The sequence below is a fragment of the Eurosta solidaginis genome, chromosome 2 (assembly GCF_040869045.1).
Source record: "Eurosta solidaginis isolate ZX-2024a chromosome 2, ASM4086904v1, whole genome shotgun sequence".
Lineage (NCBI taxonomy): Eukaryota > Metazoa > Arthropoda > Insecta > Diptera > Tephritidae > Eurosta > Eurosta solidaginis.
The window spans coordinates 6318447-6342939 of record NC_090320.1 but is presented as its reverse complement, the minus strand read 5'-3'; the positions used below and the strand labels follow the sequence as shown (position 1 = coordinate 6342939).

The window sequence follows — 24493 nt, the reverse complement described above, 5'->3', positions numbered from 1 at the left end:
ATAATACCCAAATCGAAGAAGAGTCAGAGTTAACTAACCGGGTCTATTTTCGTTTTCGGGTTTACCCGGGCCTCGGATGACAGGTTTACCCTGGCGGGACTCTGTGAGGATAAGACTTTCGCTTTTTTAAATTGAACGCTGTTTCTAAAAGGCAATTTATGTAAATCGTCCAAAATGGGAGCTTAAGTTACAAAATGTCTACATACAAACTCAACTCTTGACTCGGTCGCTTAAAAAAATTTATTGCCCCCATAAAAGCAAGCCATATATTTGTATGCTATTTCACTTTTTTTAATTTCTGTCCAATAAATAGCAAACAAATACCATTGCTGAAGAAAAATGCAAAATATTGCAGCCACTGAACCGATGAAAAAGAAAATTAAATAAAAGTACTGATCGTTGCAATACAAATACCCGCAGAGTCATTGAAGGGCAATGACCAAAAATTAGGGCAAGATTACATAGTCGAATGAAACGCATTAAATTGAAATGGCAAAAATTTTGCTGATAGATAAACATCCATATATATATACATACATCAGTGTACGTTTGTACATTTACATAACATTTTCTGTGTACTAAATACATACTTAAGGGTTTAAATTCACTTCCTTTGTAAAGCAAAAGTTCTTCGCAATTTGGCAAATTGCGTGCATGGGTTAACTTTATGCGTAGAAGAATAATCAAATAGTGTCCTAAGATCAAAAGTTTTGCGTAACTTCAGTAAATTTTTCACTACTTGTACATTCACATGCGAGTAAAATAGTAGCAGTAATTTCAAAATGTACTTTTATTTTTGTCTTTATTTTCTATCCGTTGATTTAAAAAAAGTCTTTTAAGGAATTGTATAAAAGGGCATAACACAAATTCGAAAACGTTATCGAAAAAATTCGAAGTCGTTAAAAAATTTAGCTAATTGCATAACGAAAGATATACATAGCAATTTCGATAACATTTTCAAATTCGTGTAGTTTTTCGAAAATTCGAGTAGATTTTTAAACCTCAGTAAACTTTTGGAGTACACAGGTTACATGTTATTTTCTCCTTGTTTTGTTCGCGTTAATATACTAAAAGTATCTTTTAAAGAGACGTATAACGAAGCAACGCAAACTAAACTCGAAAACGATGTCGAAAAAATTTAAAAAGTCTTAATAAAAATTATATAAGTTGTATAACGAAAGCTATACGTAGCAATTTCGAAATGTTTCCCAAATTAGAAAGATTTTCGAAAATTCGAGTATATTTATAAAATGTTCAGTGAAATTTCCAAATTTTAGTTTCGAACTTTAGGACATTTTTTTTAGTGTTTATAGTACAACTCAGTTTAGTCTGACAAGTACACTGCCGTCCTTAGCAAAAGGCGGCAAAGTAAAATCTGAGAAATTTTTATTTTTGTTTGGGAAATTTAAGATTTTTCAGGTATACAACAAAGATGTGTTTTATCCTTGAATATCAGTTTTAATTGAGTATATGTTTAGCTAATGAGCAACTTGTAATAGCTGAAATTTATTTGCATAAAAATTCCTAAAAGGCTACACTTACTGCCTTTTCAATGCCTTTTTGATATGGACAGCAGTGCAAGTCTTTTTGAAATTTTTATGCTTTTTGACAAATTTTCTTTATTATAGAAAATTAAATTTTGCACACTTTGTACGGAAAAAAATCTTAAACACTCTTCACCCAAAAATTGTACTTTGTTGGACTTAAACAAATTGGAAACAAAACTGCATGCAGAGAATAATTTATAAAGTTTGAAATAAAAATTCATAAATTTTTATAAACATTTTTTAAAACTGACAGTATTTTCGAACTTAGCTATACTTCCTCTTACCGTTGGCAGAACAATGCAGTATGCTTATTTATGTATGTATGTATGTATATACTAGTGATGGAAAACGACTAACCATTAACCTGGGTCGATTTTTAAGGACGAAAGTTAACCGATATCGCCATCGACTTTTCGATAGGATTTGGGCTCAGGAAAAAAAGTTCCACTACGCATACCCAAAAAAATAATTTTCGAACCTGCGAAAAAAAAATGGCGAATGGGTAAATTTTTCGAAACAAAATCCAAAAAAAAAATTTTTTTTTTTTCAAAAAACTGTTGTAAAAAAGTTGGTGATAACAGTTTTATGAAACAAAAAAAAAAATACAAACATACATAACTTCAACACATAATTTACATACGAGGTATGTGATGTGTAGAAGAATATATGCAAAAAGAAGACAATTGGGAAAAACTTTACAACTAAGGCATGACATAGCTGAAGGCGTTTGTAACCATTTCAACTATCGTAGGAGTGCGGGTCCGACTCCCACTCCCGGGAGAAAAGGTTTGAAGAGATTTACAAGGTATAATCGAAAAAGCTGTCGCCTTGTCCGTCCTGATGTCACGTTGTTTAAATTTGTCCCAAATTATTAAAATAAATTATAAAATTAAAAATTGCTTGAAATAAATGTTTCCATACATTTAAAGCAATACGGGCAATCCCCGATTAACTCATACGAACAGACAACATTTGGTTAATTCGTTGTAGTTCTATAAATAGAACAAAAATAGCAACAATACCAAGTTTCTCTGAAACCGCCTTACAAACATGCATAACTTCAACACATAACTGGCATACGAAGTATGTGATGTGTAGAAGAATATATGGTAAAAGAAGGCAATTGGGAAAAACTTTACAACAACCAAGACATGACGTAGCTGAATGCGTTTGTAACCATTTCAACTATCGTATGAGTGCGGGTTCGACTCCCACTCCGGGGAGAAAAGGCTTTGAAGGGATTTACAAGGTATAATCGAAACAGCTGTGGCCTTGTCCGTCCTGATGTCACGTTGTTTAAATTTGTCCCAAATTATTAAAATAAATTTAAAAAAAATAAAAATATTTGTTGGGTTTTGGGGAGTGTTTTGGTCGAAAAATTTACCCTTTCGCCATTTTTTTTTGCAGGGTCGAAAATTATTTTTTTGGGTATGCGTAGTGGAACTTTTTTTCCTGAGCCCAAATCCTATCGAAAATCGATGACGCGATATCGGTTAATAAATCGACCCAGTCTACTAACCATATTTAAGGAAAATAAACGCCATCTATAGAAAAGCAAAATTTTAAATTCAAAAGGATTTGTGCTTATTGTTTGGTACATAAGAACATACAATGTACGATCCTTGCAATGATGTAAGTTCTGCTTCTGGACCGTTTCGGATTATTGAAATTTTTCGGGGCCCTGGTGGGAATATTTATAGGCTATTTCAATATTATTTCGGAACTATTTCAGAATCACTTATGAATTATTTTCGGGTTTATTTCAGTACTCTTTACGAGCTTATTTGAAAATAATTTAACCTCAATGGGAATCGTTTCGGGAGACAAATTTTGAACTTTTTGTTGTTTTTTCGATTATTTCGGGGCATTTCGGAGCATTTCTTTTCAACTATTTCGAGATTATTTGAAGACCATTTAAGGTTGTTAATTCGATAACACTTCTTATTTTGGTTGGCACTTTTTAGGATTGCTTTGGGAATTATTTTGGTATGATTTCAAGAGCGATTGGTGATTATTTCGGGAGCATTTTGAAGCTTTTATGTGACTTTCGGGGACATGACGGATATATTTTAGGATCAATAAGATATTATTACTTGGCGACCACTTCCATATTATTATTTGGATCTCTAAGAACCAATTCATGATTTTTAAACAGATTGACAATAAATTGGGTTTCGTGCTAACAATAACAAGACTAGTCGAATGTTAAAATACGCAAAAATGTTATATAATATTTCCCCATAGAAGTCCTTCTCTCGAGCTAGACGAGTAATTTTCCTCAAAATAATTTTTTTTGCGTTGGTTATAGAAATAACTTTCTTAGGGGTGGACTCGAGTCGAAGTCCTCAACTTCCCAGTCGATTGCTCTACCGCCTGAGCTAGGTTAGGTTAAACTGGCCGGTCCATAAAGACCTCACATAGACTGAATGTGTCCATAGTGTTGCCAGAATTTGTTTGACGACCACACGGAATAACCCGAATCAGGTGCCAGGACATACATATGTTATAGAATAACCCCGTCCTCTTGGCAAATACCAGCAGTTTTCTAGGACCCAGCTTAATTGCTGCCTCGGAATCTGGCTCTGCCGCTCCTAATATCTGGAGCCTTGACCTGGCGAGCACAGGACACGAGCACGCCCACTAAGCTAACTTGCACATGTAATTATTGGGGGAAATATTCAATCAAGTATTCTTGAAATGAATTGATTGAGGAAAAATTTTATAATTAAATTAACCGCACAAACATTTGTACCGAACAACCCAGTAGAAAAATGTTTCCATTGGTTGAATAGCGAGGGAGGACCTATTGGAACTGCTCTCTTCTGTTTCTATGCATAAGGATGCAACTCGTTTTAGCGTTATATATCTATGCATTAGGCCCGGTCGATTTGTGGGGAGGCAAAAAAATCGCCCATTGCTCTATGAAAATCATATTCTAGGGATCAAAATAAGAAACTTTGCCGAAGGAACCATACCTCTAAAACGAATTCTGATGTCCCCCCCCCCTGGGTCGTAGGGGCAAATTTTGAAAAATCCCACTTTGAAATGCCTATGTTTTTTCTTTTTGGAGTTTATTTTTCTGTTTAGAAATTTATTTAGTCAGAACATATGTAAATGAAAAAATGAATTTAACTTAGTAATAGAAAAAAAATTTAAAAAAATTATTAGAAATTAGCGTTTTTACAACCCCCTTTTAAAACCAAGGCATCACTGTGATGCATTTGCATGTCGTAAGCATAGTGGTGTGGGTTTTTTATTCAACCGTTTTAAAAAATGAAGGTATCACTGTGACACGATTGCAGATCGTAAAATTGCTTGTGTTGTTTTTTTTAAGCCACCACAAGACACAGCAGGTATAATTGAAATTGCCCCTACCCAAAAGTTCGACCCAAAGGGGGGGACATCAGAATTCGCTTTAGAGGTATGGTTCCTTCGGCAAAGTTTCTTATTTTGATCCCTAGAATACGATTTTCATAGAGCAATGAGCGATTTTTAAATCGACCCGCCCTACTATGCATGGCTGAACCATACAAGATGGCAGCAAGGCGATATAATTAAATATAAAATAAATAAATGCAAGGCGCGATATACCTGCGAAGAGAAGGCAGATAAGTTTTCATTGCGAAGCTTTTCATGACAGAAAAACACATTCGGTTGACGAATGTCAAAACCGTACTGCCCTGAAAGTTGAAGTGTCAAATCATATTAAAAAAGTACCAATCAACTGATTTTCGGCCATCAGCTGTATGGTTACGCCATGCATACATGCCAACATATCCTACCAAGGCATTTTGTTTTAGTTTATTGTTTCTATATATGTATGTATAGAAAAATTCGAAAGAGACGTTATTAAATGCTAAATTGTTTTTTTTTTTAATTTAGTTACTTTACATGTTTCAAGAACGCGAGTGGACCCTCAGGACTAAGCACAGACGATCTAGTCAAAATTTGAAAAACATACCACAAAAAGCCAGGCATCGTTCCGTGTCTCTATTTACCACCTCAACTTGAAGGTAAGCATTTTATTAATAAATATTTTCGAGTGGCACACATTAAATTTGTTTATAAAAATTGGTGATGAGACCTAAAGTTGTTATGCTGCCTGCGAAGGAATATGCTGAGTGTCTTTGTAGGTGTGAATGTTGATTTTCCAAAACCTCTTCATTTTACACTTAAGTGAATGGTGCGATATCAATAAAAACTCCCACCCACATTTTCTCTTGAAAGGCCCTCAAGCAGCTCACTACGACTCTGCTAATGCTTGCAAAATTATTAACAATCATTCCCTACTCGGACTCATTCAGTCTATATGAGGTCCTCGTGGACCGGTCAGTTCAACCCTCGTCGTGCTGGTGAGGTAAAAGGAAGTTTTTTTTTACTACTCTACCGCCTATAATATATTTTCAATTGCGAGAGTGAGGACACAAAATAGCATACCTGCACTCATAAGGGATTGGAGTGAAGCAACCTAGTCCCTTACTCACAAGGGAGTACTTCAGAACTACTCAAAAAATAGTTCCAAATTTTACGGGGATGAAATTAAAATAATAGAAAAAATCTAAAAAAAAATTTCCTCAAATTAATGAAAAGTTGTATACAAAAAAAAAAAAATTTCTTAATCATTCAATATAGAGCAAGAGCCCGTGACTGCAAGACCTTCGTCATTTTATAAAAGCTGAAATTTCGTCAGTGCATACTTCCAACTGAAGCAGGATCGTTGGTCTATTATAAAACTTGAGTCATAGTGGCAGATATCGTGCAAAAATTTTGCAGAAAAATACACCTTTCTTTCATCATTTTATAAAGACTGAGCCCGTATAACGTCTTACGAACAGTGACCGAAACTCTATTTTTAAAACACAATAGCTCTGAAATGGTGGATCGAATTAATGGCATATTTGAACTAGCGACAAGTAGTACTCGTTAGATCCATAACTTATGATAAGTTTTAGAAAAAGTTTGACAGTTGCATAGTTATCGCTTGAGTGCAAATGGTTTTCAGTCACTGATCGTAACACGTGATACGCGCCCTGATTTTCATGACCATATAAGAAGCCATTAGCCTCATTGCCAGACACTTTCCATAGTGGCTTTGATTAGCCAGACATTTTTAATCCTCCAAACTTCAAAGTACATCGAGACAATTGTATACTGAAATTCGAATACAAAATTAAAAAAAAAAAACTTTTCAAATTTTATTTGCCGTAAAAAACTTTCAGCTTATGAAAAAGTATTTAGCTTTATGAAAAAGTACAGTTTTGCATTATAAAAAGTGTCTGGCTGGACAAAGACACTATGGAAAGTGTCGTGCAATGAGGCTAGTTGCTTCTTATATCGTGACGAAGACCATATATGAAAATCAGTCTTTATAAAATTAGGAAAGAAAGGTATATTTTTCTGCAAAATTTTTGCACGATATCTGTTAAAGCCACTAGACTCAAGTTTTATAACATACCAACGATCCTGCTTTAGTTGGAAGTATGCACTGACGAAATTTCAACTTTTATAAAATGACGAAGGTCTGGCAGTCACGGGCTCTTAGACTAATAGAAATTTTCCTCAAATCATTTTATGCAAGTGTTTTTTGAGTGTGAGATTAGCTCAAATAATTAGATACAATTTTTAAACAAAATTATTAAAAATACCGATAGAGAGGTTTTCAACATTTCAAGTTAGTAAAAATAATGACATTATATTACTTGTAATAAGGAAATAACAGCAGCACAAAAATACATTAAAAATTTAGTAAAAACAAACACGAACAAATTAGGAAATAAAATAATAAAAAAATTGCTTGCTTACCTCTTTAACTAAAAACTGCATATTTACAAATCTTAACTCAATTCTTCTCTCTGCTACGAATCAAGCGATTAATGATTCAAATTAAAGTCATAATTTTACAAGTAGCTAAGTGAGAAATACAACAAAAATATTTTTGTATAACATTCTAAAAGTTGCATAATATTGTGACAGGTTGTAGTGCTTTCTTGGTGACTGGTTGGTTGTATTTTATTTTTTGTTTTTTTTTGCTGGTGGTAGGTGGGTCTTCGGGATATTGTTGACACCAAGCCATACATTTGATTATTTTTTGTAAATCGCACAATTGACTGCTACCACATATGTATATGTATATTTACTGTTGTTGTTTGTATCTAAGGCTTGGTGTTATATTTATCGAGGGTGTGCACAATAAGTTCTAATATCAATCAAATTTGTGTAAGGAAGGCACTAATCAACACCAAATACTAAACAACAGATATGTACATATGTATGATATAACGAGTATATATACGATTGTATATAACTAAATGATGATTTATAACACAAAAACATACACACACAGCGTATGTGTGTCCCAAGTTTGTCACATAATTTCCAATTGTGTTCTTAAAACATTTAACTGTAGTTTTTGTGAGGCATGTGTGTTTATAGTTTTATGTGTTGTAATCTTTACGTTGGGCATCAGTCCTATTTGTTTTTGTATCCCTGCCTACCTCGAGTTAGGACTAGCCGATCTACTACGCTGTTGTTGTTGTTGTTGCTGTTGTGTTTGATCATTTACAAAATGCACAATTGCCGATGTAACCTCCTTAATAGAGCTTTGTATTTCCGGTGTTACGGGTAGTAATTTACCAGTGGCGTCACCATTTGCGGCCACATTGGTGCTCCTTTGCGTAGGCGTTGTGCGTTGTTGTTGCGCGAGTAACGACGAAGCCAAGCTGTTAAAAAAAGAAGATATACAATTTAAAAAAATCCTCCTCTCAAAGTATTACACATTCAACTCACCGTTCATGGGGTGTACGCTGTGACAGTTTCTCCTGACTGCGCCAACCCAAATATGGCTGCCGGTAGGAACTTCTTATAACATTATTTTGTCCGCTAGCCACCGATATAAAACTGGAATTGATGGGACCGCCACGTGTAAATGAGCCACGTTGCGATACGCTGGGTGATGTTTGTGACGAATTCAAATGTGAGGTGGACCAACGTGAAAATGCGCCTGCGCCCGTAGTTGTACCATAAACACTAGTGCCAGCGGTACCATGCTGTTGCGCCACTTGTCCACCATGATGACTATGCGCTGAGGGGCTAAGCAAGAGTGGACTACGATCGGAGCGTTGTGAACCCAATGAGCTAAGTGATGTAGTTTTCGAATTAAGTCCCGCCCAACGTCCAGATTCTGTAGTACGTTTACGTGTGAAATTACCCGGTTTGTAGACGTTTGAATTGCCTTCGGGTGAACGTGATGTATTCTGATTGTATTGTCGGAACCAGTCGGGTATGTTGAGACGTTGTAGTGAGGCTTGCACGCGCAGCTGATGTTCACTCAAGGCGGCCGGATTGTGATCATGCGATTTCTGAAGTTCATTTTCAGGCGGCTGTTAGAAAAGAGAAGAAAATGCAAAGTTACTATTATACCAACAGTGACGAGAGAAAGAAAGTAATTATACTTTATACACGTCGAAACTATTTCTTTCTTGGGTGTTGGATGAAACGAGTTTTTCTAAGATAGCCTTCAAAACACATGTAGGTTTCAATAAACGCTATATTTGACCCTCATGGTAGGTGCGAGTCTTTTAGCTGCTTTAACCGACAGTCCAGAAATATCCATGATCTTTATTCTATTTTTTTTTTTTCTTTATTCTAAGTGACAAAGAAATAGATGGAAATGAGGAGCTCTGAAGAAGGAAGCGAGGAAACAACCAACATTGAAATATGTAGGCATCCCTTAAGTGTGAGCAGGGTGAATATTCGGAGTTTTGACGTGAACAAATAGTAGAGTAGATATAGAGCCAATACTCACAATCTCATAGAAGTCCGCTCCGGTAATTAGGCTTTAGGCATACGTACGGAAAAGATGGGTAGAGTGACCATTATGGCAGTCTTAATGACGTAACTTCCAGAGAGTACTGTTGGGCATTTTAGGTGCAAATATCCCGCTCAAGCTACAAGACATCTTATTCCACGGAAGGTCCTTTTTGGGAAAATTTCATTTTATAACAACTGTGGCACTTTTTAGCATATGAGAAGGCTTAGACGAGTTGCATGGCTTCAAAAAGGCCTTTAAATCGCTTCTCGGGCGACCTGGTTCGCTATCATTGTACCTACCTACCCGTAAAGGTTTGTAGCAGCAAAATTTCTATATTATATGCTTCCCAAATTTTGTCTCGTGCTCATTGGCGATTTGTTATCATGGGTTTAAAATGTGATAAGATTCGACTAGAAATGTTAATCATTGTATAAGTAATGAAAGTTTGTATCACTGCTGCTAGTATTTGAATAGAAAAATACCTAAAGGGCCAATTGAACTTCCTTACCCCTAACGCCATAGTCGTAACTATACTCATATACACAGCCATCTGCATTGTGATCGATTAATGGTGTCATAACCTTAAACATTTTAATAAAAATGAGGAAAACGCAAAAAATTACAAACATATTCCACAAACAATAAGTCTCTGAGTCAAATCGTATCCAAAACAATAAATAAAATAAAATCTCTAAAAAAAATTAACAAAACTCAAATATTTTTAGGTTATGGATATGGCAAAAACCAAAAACCAACTGGTTGGCTATGATATGGTTATGGCTTTAGCGTTATGGAATGGCACCATTAATCGATTACATTGATTTCCATAAGGTTGGTTCGATCAGCTGTTTTATCTGGTTATGGATAAGTCACCATTAACTGGCCCTTAAAGAGTAATCACAATACAGTTCAACTTGTTCAGTTGGGCTGTTGAACAGAAGTCGAACCGAGCCTTTTAATAGACAGTTAATTTGCTTACACTCTTTGAAAGATCTTAAGAAAGTGCTAGAAAGTATACCTTTTTTTCACCGACTAGGAAATCGCGCATGAGTTAGGCTGCTGGGGGTCTTGGGCAGTCAAAACGACAAGTCTAATATTGTACCCAAGAAATGAGTTCTACTCACTGTTCAAGGTCAACATAAACTCGAGCAAAACTTTGGCCGAAGTTGATTGTTGTAATGAAAATATAAGTCGGTCGGTAAATTAAAAAAACACTCAATTTTATTGCTTTTTCAGCATGCAAAGTTTTATTAAGGAAACAATAACTATACATATATTAAAAAATACGAATATACATCACAATAAATAAAATATATCTAACATTAGATTTATAACCTAACAGTTATATTACGTCATTATACATACATATAGCCTCATTAGCTTCTCGCCTAACTTCAAGCCTTGCCTAATTCACCATTCGATTGGATTAGTTCATCACGTTGTTGTTGTTGATGTTCCAACAGCACATCCAAAACTTTGCTCATATGATCACTGCAATTGGCCAAACAAATATCGGCATAGCGCGTCAGGAAATACACAAAACTTTCCAACTGTTTCATGCTACACGCCTTGAAACCATCGCCACCACGTCCAATATTGTCGATTGCATTGATGATGCTACGCAGTTTTTGCATATAAATTGGTGATTCTTTCGAATGTGGCAGAATAGCGCCAGCCATACCCGAATGATTCGAATATGTTCTTAAACGTTTCTCCAGTTCGGCTAATTTGAGCTTTTGCTCTTGTAGCTTGCTGAGCATTTCTGGTATGGATTGTGTTATTTTTGTATCATTTGGCATATTTTTAGCATTTTTTTGATCTTCTTCGAAAAGTTTATCCAACGATTCAACTTCAAAATTAGCTTTAAAGAAATTTTCACGTCTTGTGGCAGTGCTTTGGCGTGGCAGCGCCATATCTTCACTATCTAACGACGAAGCCATATCAAAGAAGTTGCTACCGCAAGGTGATTCCGTTAGCAGACGTATTTCACTGTTGTCAAACTCGGAGCCAAATTCTGAAAAATCTAGATCGCTTGTTTTTATAGAGTTCGTGTTTGAGTTGGCGGAGTTGTAGATTGAATTTGGCCAGGCATAACGGCTACGTCCTTCCAAACCATTGCTGGTACCTTGTAGACCAACCAATATACTATAACTGCTCTCCATTGAAAATTTAGGACTGCTCGCCCAATTTTCCGGCACGCTAGAGAATTCAAACTCATCAATGCCGAAGCGTAGCTGTGTGCGATCTGTCATTGAATCATTGATGAAATTGAATAAACGCTCTATCTTTTCCGGCGCCAAATATTTTCCATTAAATGGCACAGCAAGATCACCTGTTGAGAACCAATAGTGTGAGCAACCAGTGACTTTTGGTAAACGAGTTGATATATCCGCTTTATCTTTGGGATTATGTACGGTATATTTGTGATCATCGATGCCGAAATGTAAATCGCGTGTCTCGCAACTCTTCTGGCAAAATATGTCGTATAACAAACGTAGACGATCGGGTGAATTGTAGAATACATCCAGTGAAATAGTGAAATCATCAATGCGCACCCAAAATTTGGATGGACGCTCCAACTGCTCAATGTTCAAGCTGGTATTAAAAGAATTGCCAAAGAAGCTAGTATCAGTGGGTGAGCAAGGTGTTTGTCCGCGTTCAACCTGCTCTAGAGGACGATCTTCAGTTATCACCTGCATGGCCAAGGAGTTGCGGCGTGAATCATCAGCTTGTAGCGAGCGGCGGCGTGCACTATTCAGCGTGCCAATAGGGCTGATGCAAACTTGTGGTGGTTGTTGTTGCTGCTGCTGCTGCTGCAGTTGACGTGCTACAGTGCTAGTGAATACTTGTGAATGACTTTGGAAACCTCTAACTGGTGTTGATGAAAAGCTTGTGCGATTTTGTTGTAAAGTTTTCTCCAAATCTGGTGTTAATTTAATAAATAGCGGTGTTGCGCTTTTGTTCCTGCGCGGTGCAGGTATCGGTGCTGTGTGGGGTGTGGGGCTATCATTTGAACCAGTCTCAAAACCAAGATCAATAAAGCTGTCAATGAGATGCTGCATTGTGTCTTCTGTTGCTGGCATGTCAATGTAGTTTTTTTTGTTTGCATCAAAAGTTTTATTGAACTCCGTATTCTCAGCGTTTATTCTAGTCGCTTCCACATAATCTTGCACCATTGTTGGTGAACTCAATTTGTTATTGCCTATATTATGTTGACGCAAAAGCTCCTGATCACTTTCTGTTAGCGTGCAACGGTCACTCTCTACTGTTGGCGTTGATAAAGCTGTGAGCGTGTAGGAAGCTTTAATTTTTTGCGGTGTATTAAAAGTGTCCAAAAAGTTTGCAACTTCTTCTCTGGTTTTATTTTGCTGCTCTTCATCGACAGCTTTTTGTGCTGCTTCAGCCATTTCTTTGATTTCATTGTCAATGTTTCGGTTTGCTTTTGGTGACTTTTTAAGGTTTATCGCAATATTGGCGTAGATTACTTCGTTATTTGCCGCCTCACGTGATTTGTGATCGGACTCAGAGTCCGTTGTTGAGGTCAATGCCTGACATTCAACAATGCAACTATCTTTCTTCCATGTCAGTGTGCGACGTAGTTTCTTTTTACGCGCAGGTTTATTGGGGGCAGCAAATTCAAAGTCGAATGATACACCGGCAGGTGCTGCAGCGTTTGGTACGGCTTGTTCGGGTTGTGACTCGTCGCTTGTATTCTGTAATAGGGAAAAGGTGTGCGTTAGTAAATTTCATAGTTTTGAGTGAGTTTTTGAAATACAAACCTTTGGTAAGCTTGAGAGTCCAGATTCACTTTCTGCTTCCGACTTATTGCTAGACGAAGTGGAGAAACGTTCTTGTTGCGTTGGTATTTCGGGTGCTGGTCTTTTTACTTTTGCTGCTACTGCTGGTGCTGTGGTTGGTGCAGTTGCAGTTGGTGGTGGTGGCGCTTGTCGCTTAACTTTTCTCTGTGCGCGATTTTGTGCTGCGCGTGTCACTTCATCGCTTGATGATGTGGCTTCGTTGGCATGTGGCAATTGCACCTCAATTACGCTCTTTTCAGGTTCATGTTGCTGCTCTCGCGTCTCATTAATTATTTTCATTATTTTGTCTGATTTCCTTACAGCGCTATCTCTTCGCATTACACGCGCCTCAACGCTCTCCAACTTTGCAATCGCTTTTTCCAACAACATGTGCACTCGTGACTTCGACTTCAAAGAGCTTTTCGAAGTATTTGCATCGTCCACTGCCGCACAAAGAGAATCTTCACTATTATCAACTGTGGTGATATCGAAGGTGACACCATTCTTTTCCATAATCCAATTATAGAACATACGTTCCATATAGGCATTTTGAAAGATTGCTTTCGGTTGCAGACGCTCAGCTCTGGTGCGACGTATTTTCTTGGGTGGTCCACAAGCTTCGAACGAGATTGAAGAGCGCATCGACTCATTGTTACGTTTCTGTGAGCGCTCAATTAAGCGCATATCATGGATGAACCGCAGTTCTCTCTCTTTGCGTGGTAATATGCGTGGTACAGCGCGTTGTTTTGGCAAAAGCTCTTCCGCAGATGTCTTGAGCACAACCGTTAGCGTGCTTACGTGTAACTCTTCTGCCTCAATTTCAGTGTCAGATGCATCATTATCGTGATTTGCTTCGCTCTCATTCTCCTGCATGGACAGCACTGCCGCTTCGATAGCTGAAGGTGACATTGGTGACACAAGTTTTGTGGCGGCTTCATACTCAGGCGTTTTCTGCAATTTTGCTAGACGTTTCATGGCCCACGGTGAGATTTTTGGTGTATTTAAATTAAAGCGTGCCTCTAGCTCACGCGCCATTTCTTTGACTTTTGGCGATTTTTTCTCCCTTTGACTGCGCTCCAACTCTTGCTGTACATGCGCCTCAACAAAGCGCGCATGCACATGGAACTGCGGATGCTGCTGAGTCATATCCTCTATAAATTTGTTGTACAACAGTGCTTTATCCTTCACCGAGAGTTTGCGGAAAACATCTTCAGCGATTAAGCATGCGCCCTCGCTGTCGCTTGAAGATTGCGAGGCAGCTGCAGTGCCGTTATGCTTTTGGTGTCTACGTTTAAAGCGTGGACTAGGCACTGGACTGGGCAATCCGCCACGATAGATCGGCAAACGGCTACGTGGCTTATTTGCTGATTTCAGCACAACTGAATGCATTGTGGGATTTGTATTGGAAGTTGGCGAGTTGTCTAGTTGTGTGTAGCTTTTCTTCGAGTTGGAGTCCCGACGCATTAGCTGAACAATTTTTGAATTGAACATATGCGCCATTTGTTTTACTTTCGATTTTTGGCGCTTTTGTTTCGGCACTGGTAAAGCTGCAGGCGCAGAACGGCGTAACTCGTTTAATCGCTCTTCATTCGCTCTTTTTTTCTGTTCTTCGTGCTGTTGTTCCAAAGCGGCTTGCTCATATTTCTTACGCAATTCTTGTATGGTTGAGTGTTTCTCTTTTTCTGTTGACTCTTTAGGTGTTTTAGGAGAGGCGTGCTCCTTATATGGTGGCGGTGGAGAACCCATCGATTTAGATAGCTGTGTCTGAAAATTAGCCACTGCTGCTGCCACAGTGCCTGTTGCTGGCAATTTGGTAGGTGTATCACATCTCGAAACACCTGAGCTTACATTAACGTCCTCATCGAAGTATTTCATAGCATCTCCAAAACATTGTGAAGCATCCAGATCGGTAACTTGCCGTGAACCCAGAGAATTCTGATATTCAAGCGCTGTTAAAAAACGATCGTCCTCAAAAGAACAGTCATAGATCTCCTCATGGGTCATAGTGGCCTCCAGTGGCATCGGATGACTGAATCGCCTTTGCATTTGTTCTTGGCGGTGGAGTTCATTCGATATAGATAGACATTCCTGCAGGCTCTCCGCATTCACAGATGATGTATTAAACAAAAGTGGCTGCTGTGTAGAATTGGCGCTGTGATCATATTTTGGCATTGAATTATTACGTAACATTTTGATTTCGTTATTACTCAGTATTCTATCTAATTCTCTTTGACAAGTAAGCTCTTCATAAGCGTGATCGTGTCTTGTGATTTTATCGTTCATACTGAGCTGACAGGATGCTGTGCAAACGTTTTATATCCTCGGCGGGTAGTTGAAAGCGCAAAAAAGAAGTCACTAACCGTTTTGAATGCTGAAAATATGTGTGTGACAAGAATAGCATGCGTAGCCGTCTGCTTCAATAAAGGTCGAGCAGCGCAAATCCTTTGTAAACGATCCCTTAACGGAATTAGCGGAAAATCCCAAAAGATGTTTATGGAAATTATATTTCGTTTGCTGCGTTGGCTTAGGTAAATTGGCGACTGGGTATTGTTTTGCAAAAGCCATATAGTGCGCGAATGCGTATTTGACGACTGGCTACCTATCCCGTTGTGGCCGCTATTGTTAAGCCGCGTGTCGTTCAAGGACGCTTTGGGCATTGTGGTAATAACTTGTTGTTCTTCACTACCTGTAGCGTACTGGGTAAACCAAATGTTTGTTGAAAAATATGCACAAAATTTAGACAACAAATTTTGTTTTAGATATTCTTTCTCTTGTTTAAGTATAATTTTGGTCGCTATTGAAAATTTGCTTTTGTAGTAGGTAAGTGTGATCCTCGCGAAATGTCTTTGACACATTTTTCAATTTAAGGGTTTCCTTTTTTTTTGCGTTTCACTCTCACATCTGGTACACAATAACTTATGGAAAATTAAGGCAGTAACTAAAAACGATTCGATTTTTATATCTTTACATACATGTATATAAATATTTGTTTGATCGCGTTATCGAAAACGTTAAATAATCATTAATCCATTTCAACGCCTCGTAAACAATGCTTAATTTTCGAAAATTGCTTTCCATTATCTCCATTATTTTCGAAATAAATTTCCTCTTTTAGTTCTCTACAATTAACAGTCATGGGAGGCAAATGCGGTTCATATACTATAAAGGGTGTTTCGAAAAGAAACCAAGAATATTTATTTAATAATTTGGGAAAAATTTAAACAACGTGACATCAGGACGAACAAGGCGACAGCTATTTCGATTATACCTTGTAAATATCTTCAAAGTCTTTTCTCGAGGGAGTGGGATTTGAACCCGCACTCCTACGTTGTTTGAAGTGTTACAAACTTACCCCAATTGTCTTCTTTGTATATTTTATTCCTTACACAGTACATACTTCGTATATTATCATGTGTTAAAGATATGCTTTTCGTTGTTGACAGGTTTTCAAAGAAACTGCTATTTTTGTTTTTTTTCTATTTATAGCACTACAAAGAATTAACCAGACAACATTTTGCAAACCAAGAATAATTTTATAAAAATAAATGTAGGAAAAAAGGTTTGGGGAATTATTCACTGGATCACCAAAATCACTAAAAATGTTCGAAAGGTGCACCCTGAGTTTTCAAAAATTTACAAATTAGTTGCAGCACCCCATAAAAAGTGGTTTCTTTCAACTTATTTATCGTTCGGAAAATTACACTCTCTCTAAAATAAGTTTTGTCAAGGGAGTGACGGAATATCATTCCAATATATCAATTATCCACCTTGTCGGAAAATCAACGAAACAAAATGATCATTGATTTCAATAAGTGCCATATTTTTGTAAATATATTCACTTAGCGCACAATTGGACTCAAGAAGTCTCTAGCCTATCTGTCCACGCCAAACTTTTATCGACGTTTTACTAAAACTGGCACACTTGGTTCGATCTATATATAAAAAAGATAGGTGTCTAAACGCGGGACACATTTGCAACTATTTTTCACTTCATACATCGTGAAAGTTTAAGATGTTCATGGAAATAAAGTATGTATGTAATAAAGTTATTTCAAGTTTTTTAACAGATAGCGCCTAGGAATTAAAGTCAAAAATTACTTAAGCCTTTGCCTTTTTTTTTTTTTTGATTTTGAATATGATGGATAAAGCTTACCCACATTTTAACTACGCCCCTAACTGGAAATTAAATAATAAATTTTGCTAAAACGGGCTAGTTTTTGGAAACCTAACAATTTGTAAGCATTAACACTGGTATTTTTTCGAACCGGTTACTTTTTTTAGAAACATTTGAATTTTTAATGTGGTCATAAAGCGTTCCCGAGATGGTCGGGCTAGTACCTTAAAGGTGCTTGTTATCGGAACGTACCGGATCCGGCATAAGACCATCAACATCCGTAACACTCCCACTTCCGGGAGTGTCTTTACCGTTAATACAGCAACAATAAGGGTAAACATTTTCTGAAAAGAAAAATTTGTCAGAACAAATTTTTATGAAACGAACCCCTGGTATGTTTTTAAGACTTTGGCTTTAATGAATCGGTTACTTTTTTAGGCTCGGTTTTTCAGTACAAGTTCAACTCAGTTTCTCAGTTAAACTTATTCTGCTGTTTTTCAGTCTACTTTAACTAAATTTTAAGCTAAGCTTAAGTGGCCGATCTGACAGGGTTAAGCTCTAGTTAACCTATCAGTTATTTGCGTTCGTTCGAAATGGCGTCGAATATACCCTATAAGCATTTGGGCTTGAGTACCATTAGAGCTCATGTTAATAACTAGGCATACTTCTAAAATCTAAAGAGTTGTTTCGAAACAGTGACTCAACTCGAGAATCATAGCGTACTCAGCAAAAGACGCTGTTTTTAATATAGACAGAAATACTATTACTTAAGCAATTGTTTTTGTTTTATAGCTATTACTTAAGTTGACAAAATTTAATTCCTAACTTGTGGTTCGCTAACTGGACTCAAATGTAAGATTCCATACAACAGTATTTTCATGAAAACAAATAAAATATATAATATATTTTTGAAAAATCATCATCAATCAGGTGTTTATATCTCACAATAAACAGCTGCTGGTTTTGGTGGTACTACTTTTGAGATTTTTTTTAACTCGATATCTAAGTGAAGATAAGCATTTTTTTACCCGCAATTGTAGATGTTTATACGTGTAAAAAAACACGGCTCAGGATGTTGGATATCACCTCCGGAACTACATAGATGTATATTTCGTCGGAGAAATATTTTTTCCATGTTTGTTGGGTAAACAAAATCCAGTTGTTGCCGTATCTACAACTTATCTAGATAATAAAAAAACAATGTTGCCGCACAGCGGCCACCGTGGTGTGATGGTAGCGTGCTCCGCCTACCACACCGTATGCCCTGGGTTCACACTCTGGGCAAAGCAACATCAAAATTTTAGAAATAAGGTTTTTCAATTAGAAGAAAATTTTTCTAAGCGGGGTCGCCCCTCGGCAATGTTTGGCAAGCGCTCCGAGTGTATCTGTCTTAAGATGCCGTTCGGAGTCGGCATAAAACATGTAGGTCCCGTCCGGCCAATTTGTAGGGAAAATCAAGAGGAGCACGACGCAAATTGGAAGAGATGCTCGGCCGTAGATCTCTTCGGAGGTTATCGCGCCTTACATTTATTTTTTTTAATGTTGCCGCACAAAAAAGCGTACCCCAAAGGCGGCTTTAAACTGTGACTGAAAAACTGCTCAGTCGTTTAACTGGAGTTTGAATTTGACTTGAGGTTAAGCAATCTTAGTTTAAGCTTAGCTTAACCAACTACTGAAAAACCGGGCCTTAGAATTGGTAACCCTTTTAACTGTTTGACTTGTTGAAACTTTCGCAAAATTCTGTGTGCTAATTTATGTGAATTATTGTGTACGATTTTTTTTTTATTCATGATAGATAATATTTTTTTAGAGAAATTAGTCTTTTAATGCATTCGAGTTTTAATCATAAATTTCGAATAATCATTGAATAAAGTTGTACTTCTGAAAAGATTTCTATTTCACATTTTTCAAAATGGAATTTTCGTGAGTTTCGTAAAAAAACGAACATACGATGTCGTATCCACACAAAGCTATAGACTTTTGCAAACATCCTCAACGAGCAACAAGTTTTAACATGTTTATGTTCTATGTAGGTAAATGTGTATGGGATTAAATGCAACTAAATCGTTTCGATCTTTTTTTCTTGCAACCGAAACCTAAATTTCTTTAGTATATACTAAGTTGCTATACCTGGAGTAAGTATTAGGGTGGTTAAACTTTAACGTACGCATAGGATTATTAATTTTTTAAAGACATTTTCGTTCTTATTAATAAATGCATATTTTATGTGGTCTGAAGTGTCCGATGTATTCAATGACTTTAGACAATCTTAATCGCAAAACGAATCACAAATGAGTAGCGAAAGGGTATATGTATCCGCTTTTTATTCGGTTACGAGCTTATAAACGTCGATTTATATGCCTGGGATGACTAAAATATTGTCGGTACTAAAAAGTTAGGAGACCAATACAAAGAAACCCCATATAGGAAGTCGTCGAAACGCAGAAATGCAAAAAAAAATTGCAAAAAGAGTAGTCAGCCCGAACAGTAGCACCGCCCTTTTATGTATTTTTGCCTTTTTACAGCTTTAAATAAGATTTGGCAATAACCTTCTTACGAATATTCATTTTGTGAAAATTTGAAAATTTGAACAAACGCTTCATAATAGGTTTTCGCTTTTAAAATTGTGAGGCCATAAAGTGCAATTTCAGAGACTTGCTATATTAAAATATAGACTTCACTTTTATTTTGAATCAGCATAGAGTGCCTACATGAGCGCACAGAAAAATAGTAGTTAGTGTCAATTTTTATCAAAAAACTGCTATGAATTTTAGAACTGATACTATGCAACCCAATCTAAAAAACGTTTTCGAAAATATGTATTCGGAAGCTTGAGGAAATTTTACAAAAATCAAAATTTTTTCAATTTTAGTTAAACAATGTAAAAGTTAACGATTTTCGGTGTCATATTAAAACTAATTTTGGAGTCAGCGCTGTTGCTTGATGTTTTCCGTACGGGCAGATGTGAGTAGGAAGTCGTAGTAGTGTGGTGGACTAAAGTTGATTGGGGTACAAAACTGTATAGCAAAAAAAAAAGCAAAAATTGGGAACTCCGAAGAAAGAGTTCGAAGTTTTCCGTAAAGTTTTCTCGAATTTTCCAATTTTTTTTAATCGTTTAATAGATGGATTTGCATGGTTTCAGTTACAAAAGTTTTAAGAGTTTTTGTCTAAAACATCGAAAAGGAAAAAAGAGAAATTCAACTGACAAAATTTGCAGTGCTATTTTTCAGTTCGATACTGTACATACAAATTAACACATTTTGTTGGAAATATGCAAGGATGAGACAGGTAGATTTTTTTGTATTCTCATAATTGTCGACGTTGATGTTCATTATGTCTGCTTATATTTAGTACATATAAATACGAGTACATGTAGGTGTGTATTAACATATTCTTATGACGTATTTCTATTCTTTTAAATGCATGCACATCCTTACCTACATGCACATTTTCATGCTCATTGTCATGCTGAATATATATAAAAAATGAAAGAAATCCCTGCGCGTAATGGCATCAATTCAATTTTTTGTAATTAAATAGGGTTGCTGCTGTGCCCATATCATAGAAATTGGAAAAGCATTGGGAGGGCAATAAAAATGTAAAGCAAATACTTATGTATGTTTGCAAAATGTACTTCATAAAAATTTGGGTTACACATGCCGACTTTGGTTTGACTTTGATTCCAATGTTACTGCTGTAACTGCCTTTAGAGTATTTATTTATTTAAAAAAAAAATTTTTTTTTTGAATTTTTTTCCATTATTGTTGGTGCTGCCTGGCAGGCTGAAGTGTTGTGGGAGTAAAGCGACTGTAACCTCCTCCGAGTACTTATTGTGTTAAATGAAGCTGTTGGATTTTTTCTCGTTAAATCTGTATTGTATTTGATATTTGTTCAAGTATTTATATCACAGTTGTTTTGCGAAATTACTTTTGCTTGCTTTTTAGATTTCAAATGTGTTTTATTTTTATGAACGAATGTATGTACTTATGTTTAACCTTTGTTCGATTTAACATTGAAAATTCGTTTGGCTGATTTTTAATCGGTTTGAAATTGTTTGCAGAAATGCGTGGTAAGGATGTATTTAAGTGACGTTTTGAAAGTTAGGATTACATTAAAGAAGCTATTGAGGTCGTTGTGAGAGCTCTAAAGATGTAGGAGGATACAAGAATCATTTGATACAGAGATGCTGATAACCCGGTGCTATCTTAAGAAATCTGAAAAATCATACTTTATACCTGAAGCTTCTTAAATATATTTTGGAAACACATCGGCGCACACTAAGCAAATTTTAATACTTTGCTCTTACGGCCAGAAGGATATTTTTGCTCTGCGAGGAGTAGCGTCCGCCCAGCCTTTGCCAAGCTCATTCGAGGGGAGGAACTCAGAATTTCCATCTACATCCGGCTAATTTATACCAGTGCGGGCCTAGGGATCTCCGTAACACTCGTCCGCGATACTTCTGTGACTCGGGACCCACATGAGCTTAATCTAAAAATAGTTCAAAACAAGCACAAGCGAGGTCAAGTACTTGCAGCACAGTTTACTTAATCGCGCCAACTGTCGCTTGAAAAATGCTACAGTTATCGGGTAGCTTAGTTTCTTAGGTTCAGCTCCTGGCGGAAAACGTCCCCCAAACTTTATTTCTAATTTCGACCCATACGTTTGCTAGTGCGCTACCCCGGAATACTCCCTCTCGACAGTGGTATCCTGTTCGATTACTAAGTTGAATCTTGCATAGGGGGCAGTTATTTTCACACAGTTGTCTGTCTTATCTAGAAATCGAAATCGAAGTTGGTAAGAATGCTGCAATGAAGTCAAAGATCCTCTAGCCCCACGTATCTTGGTGAAGGACTGGGTCTCGATCTTCTTGGTTGCAATAACCACCGAACCGTTAGCACTTGCGTAATGGTCGGCGTGCTCAGTACGTTCCACCAGATCAGCACACAAGAGGCAGTATACAAACCTTTGCAAAGAGTTCTGAGCTCTTGCCTTGCCGATGGCAAACTTGTAGCCTTGATGGCCCAATCTTCTAAATTAGACCCAGAGGACAATGCCTTGTCCATAATATTTCCTTGATATTTAATACTTTGATAAAGTTTTCGAGGTTCGCCCCTAATCGAGGGAGTCCTGAAAGCGAGAATTTTATATTTCCTCCTAAAAAGTTTAAGTTTAATTTTTCCCACACCGCGCGGCTCAACCCAACTAAGTATCGTGTGCAGAAAATCCTGAAATATTAAGTTTTGTTGATTTCCCGACAGGGTGTTTATTGGAACTAATTTCCGTCATCTCTTATCAAATTTGGTTTGGGGACATTGCGGTTTCGGCGTTGTGCTAATTCTATGGTAATTTTTCGTTTGAAAAACTAAATTTGACAAGGGTTGACGGAAAATCATTCCAAAATACCTCAGCCCCGGGGAAAACGTAGCGCAGGGTGTCTAGAAATTTATCAGTGGCTATGATTGCCATGATTTCTACGTAGGCAGTCACTGGCTTCAGCAGAAATTCTTTTATTACCACAACCTAGAGTAAAGTAAACAGTTTGACAATTTCTCAACTGTGGGCCCACCCCCAATCCAGTTCGATTGCACCGAAGTTTGTAAATTAATTCAAGCAGAAACCCCTCGAAACCTTGACCCCTCTATTTGCTTCAGCTCCCCATAGAGTGCCGTTTTTTACCTGGCCCACAGTAGGCGGCCGCAACGGGACTGGCGTCGGTTATCTCGGAGAAAAAAATCTATTTTCTTTATTGCTCGCTGTCAGAGTCATCTAGACCGAGGTTTTAGGTAAACGGTGGAAGGAAGAGTTTAAACCCAACTCAGCGAATTATCTTTGCGTATCTAGAGTGAAATTCCACCAGGAGTTTTTAGTTTAACCTTTGAACCCAATGGATTCCTTATAAAGTATTTATTTTAATCCCATTTCAAGAAATTGTATAAAAGTCAACTGTTTTGTTAATTCTCAATTAAAATTTAGTGTAGTTGTGAAGATTGTCTAAAAATAAAAGGTTTCTGTTTATGTGGCCACTTTAGTTCTCTTTCTGATTTTTTATAAATTCAAGTTCAGTTCGTTAAACAAAATTCAGAGCATTTAAGAATTCATGAGCTTAACACCGGCTTATAATAATTGAATTTCAATTATTATGTTTTCTAAGAGAAACTGAAAAGAACGAAACATTTACTGGCATATTGCCATGGAACCATTTCGAAAACCGCCAACGTAATCATCATCAGGCAATTTTGTAATGTTATCAAAGGTTTCACCGGGATTCGAACCGTGAATCACATGGTGAAACTGCAGTTGCCCTTAACCACTAGGCTGTCCTGCTGGTATTTGTTTTCATGCTTAATTCAGGATAGCCTAGTGGTTAAAGGCAACTGCAGTTTCACCATGTGATTCACGGTTAGAATCCCGGTGAAACCTTTGATAACATTACAAAATTGCCTGATGATGATTACGTTGGCGGTTTTCGAAATGGTTCCATCGCAATATATCAGTAAATGTTTCGTTCTTTTCAGTTTCTCTTAGAAACCATAATAATTGAAATTCAATTATTATAAGCCGGTGTTAAGCACATGAATTCTTAAATATAAGTATAAACTGAACACACCATTAAACAAACATACATAAAAAAAATTCAGATTGGGCAAATTTCCAAACGCTATAGGTTACTGTTTAATTTTTTTAAGATTTGTTTTTTGTCGAGAGTGCTGCTCATTCTCATCTATACAACGGACGAACAAAATCTGTTTTTAAATGGAAGAAAGTTAGTAGTATCCTCGAGAAAAAAACTTCTCAAAACTACTCGGTAATCGATAGCATTTGAAGCTTGCACAAACTAATTGAGCTACAAAACTGCATACTCGAAAAAATTCTCAATAATAAGTTTCAAATTTTGATGTCATATTCTGTAAATTCGTTGAATTGCTTGAATTCTTTTTTATTGAAAACAAGTAAAGAAGGTTAAGTTCGGGTGTAACCGAACATTACATACTCAGTTGAGAGCTATGGTGACAACATAAGGGAAAATAACCATGTAGGAAAATGAACCGAGGGAAACCCTGGAATGCGTTTTTATGACATGCGTATCAAATGAAAGGCATTAAAGAGTATTTTATGAGGGAGTGGGCCATAGTTCTATAGGTGGACGCCATTCAGGGATATAGCCATAAAGGTGGATCAGGGTTGACTCTAGAATGCGTTTGTACGATATGGGTATCAAATGAAA

The 24493-nt window shown here is 36.9% G+C and overlaps 2 protein-coding genes across 8 annotated transcripts in view; both read right to left on the bottom strand.

The window, feature by feature from the left end:
- The window catches only part of LOC137239184 (nuclear pore complex protein DDB_G0274915), a 339788-nt gene that overhangs the window by 71716 nt on the left and 243579 nt on the right, over positions 1-24493 (bottom strand). For all 7 annotated transcript variants that reach the window (XM_067764201.1, XM_067764200.1, XM_067764206.1 and 4 more), the window contains 2 exons: positions 8334-8926; positions 8042-8266 (listed from right to left, as the gene is read on the bottom strand). In XM_067764201.1, the coding sequence (XP_067620302.1) occupies positions 8042-8266; positions 8334-8926 (818 nt within the window). The remainder of the gene's footprint in view (positions 1-8041; positions 8267-8333; positions 8927-24493) is intronic.
- slam (slow as molasses) lies at positions 10752-15437 on the bottom strand. The gene is made up of 3 exons (XM_067763971.1): positions 13137-15437; positions 12863-13070; positions 10752-12754 (listed from the first exon to the last, which is right to left on the bottom strand). The coding sequence occupies exons 1-3, from the start codon at positions 15435-15437 to the stop codon at positions 10752-10754; spliced, it is 4512 nt and encodes a 1503-aa protein (XP_067620072.1).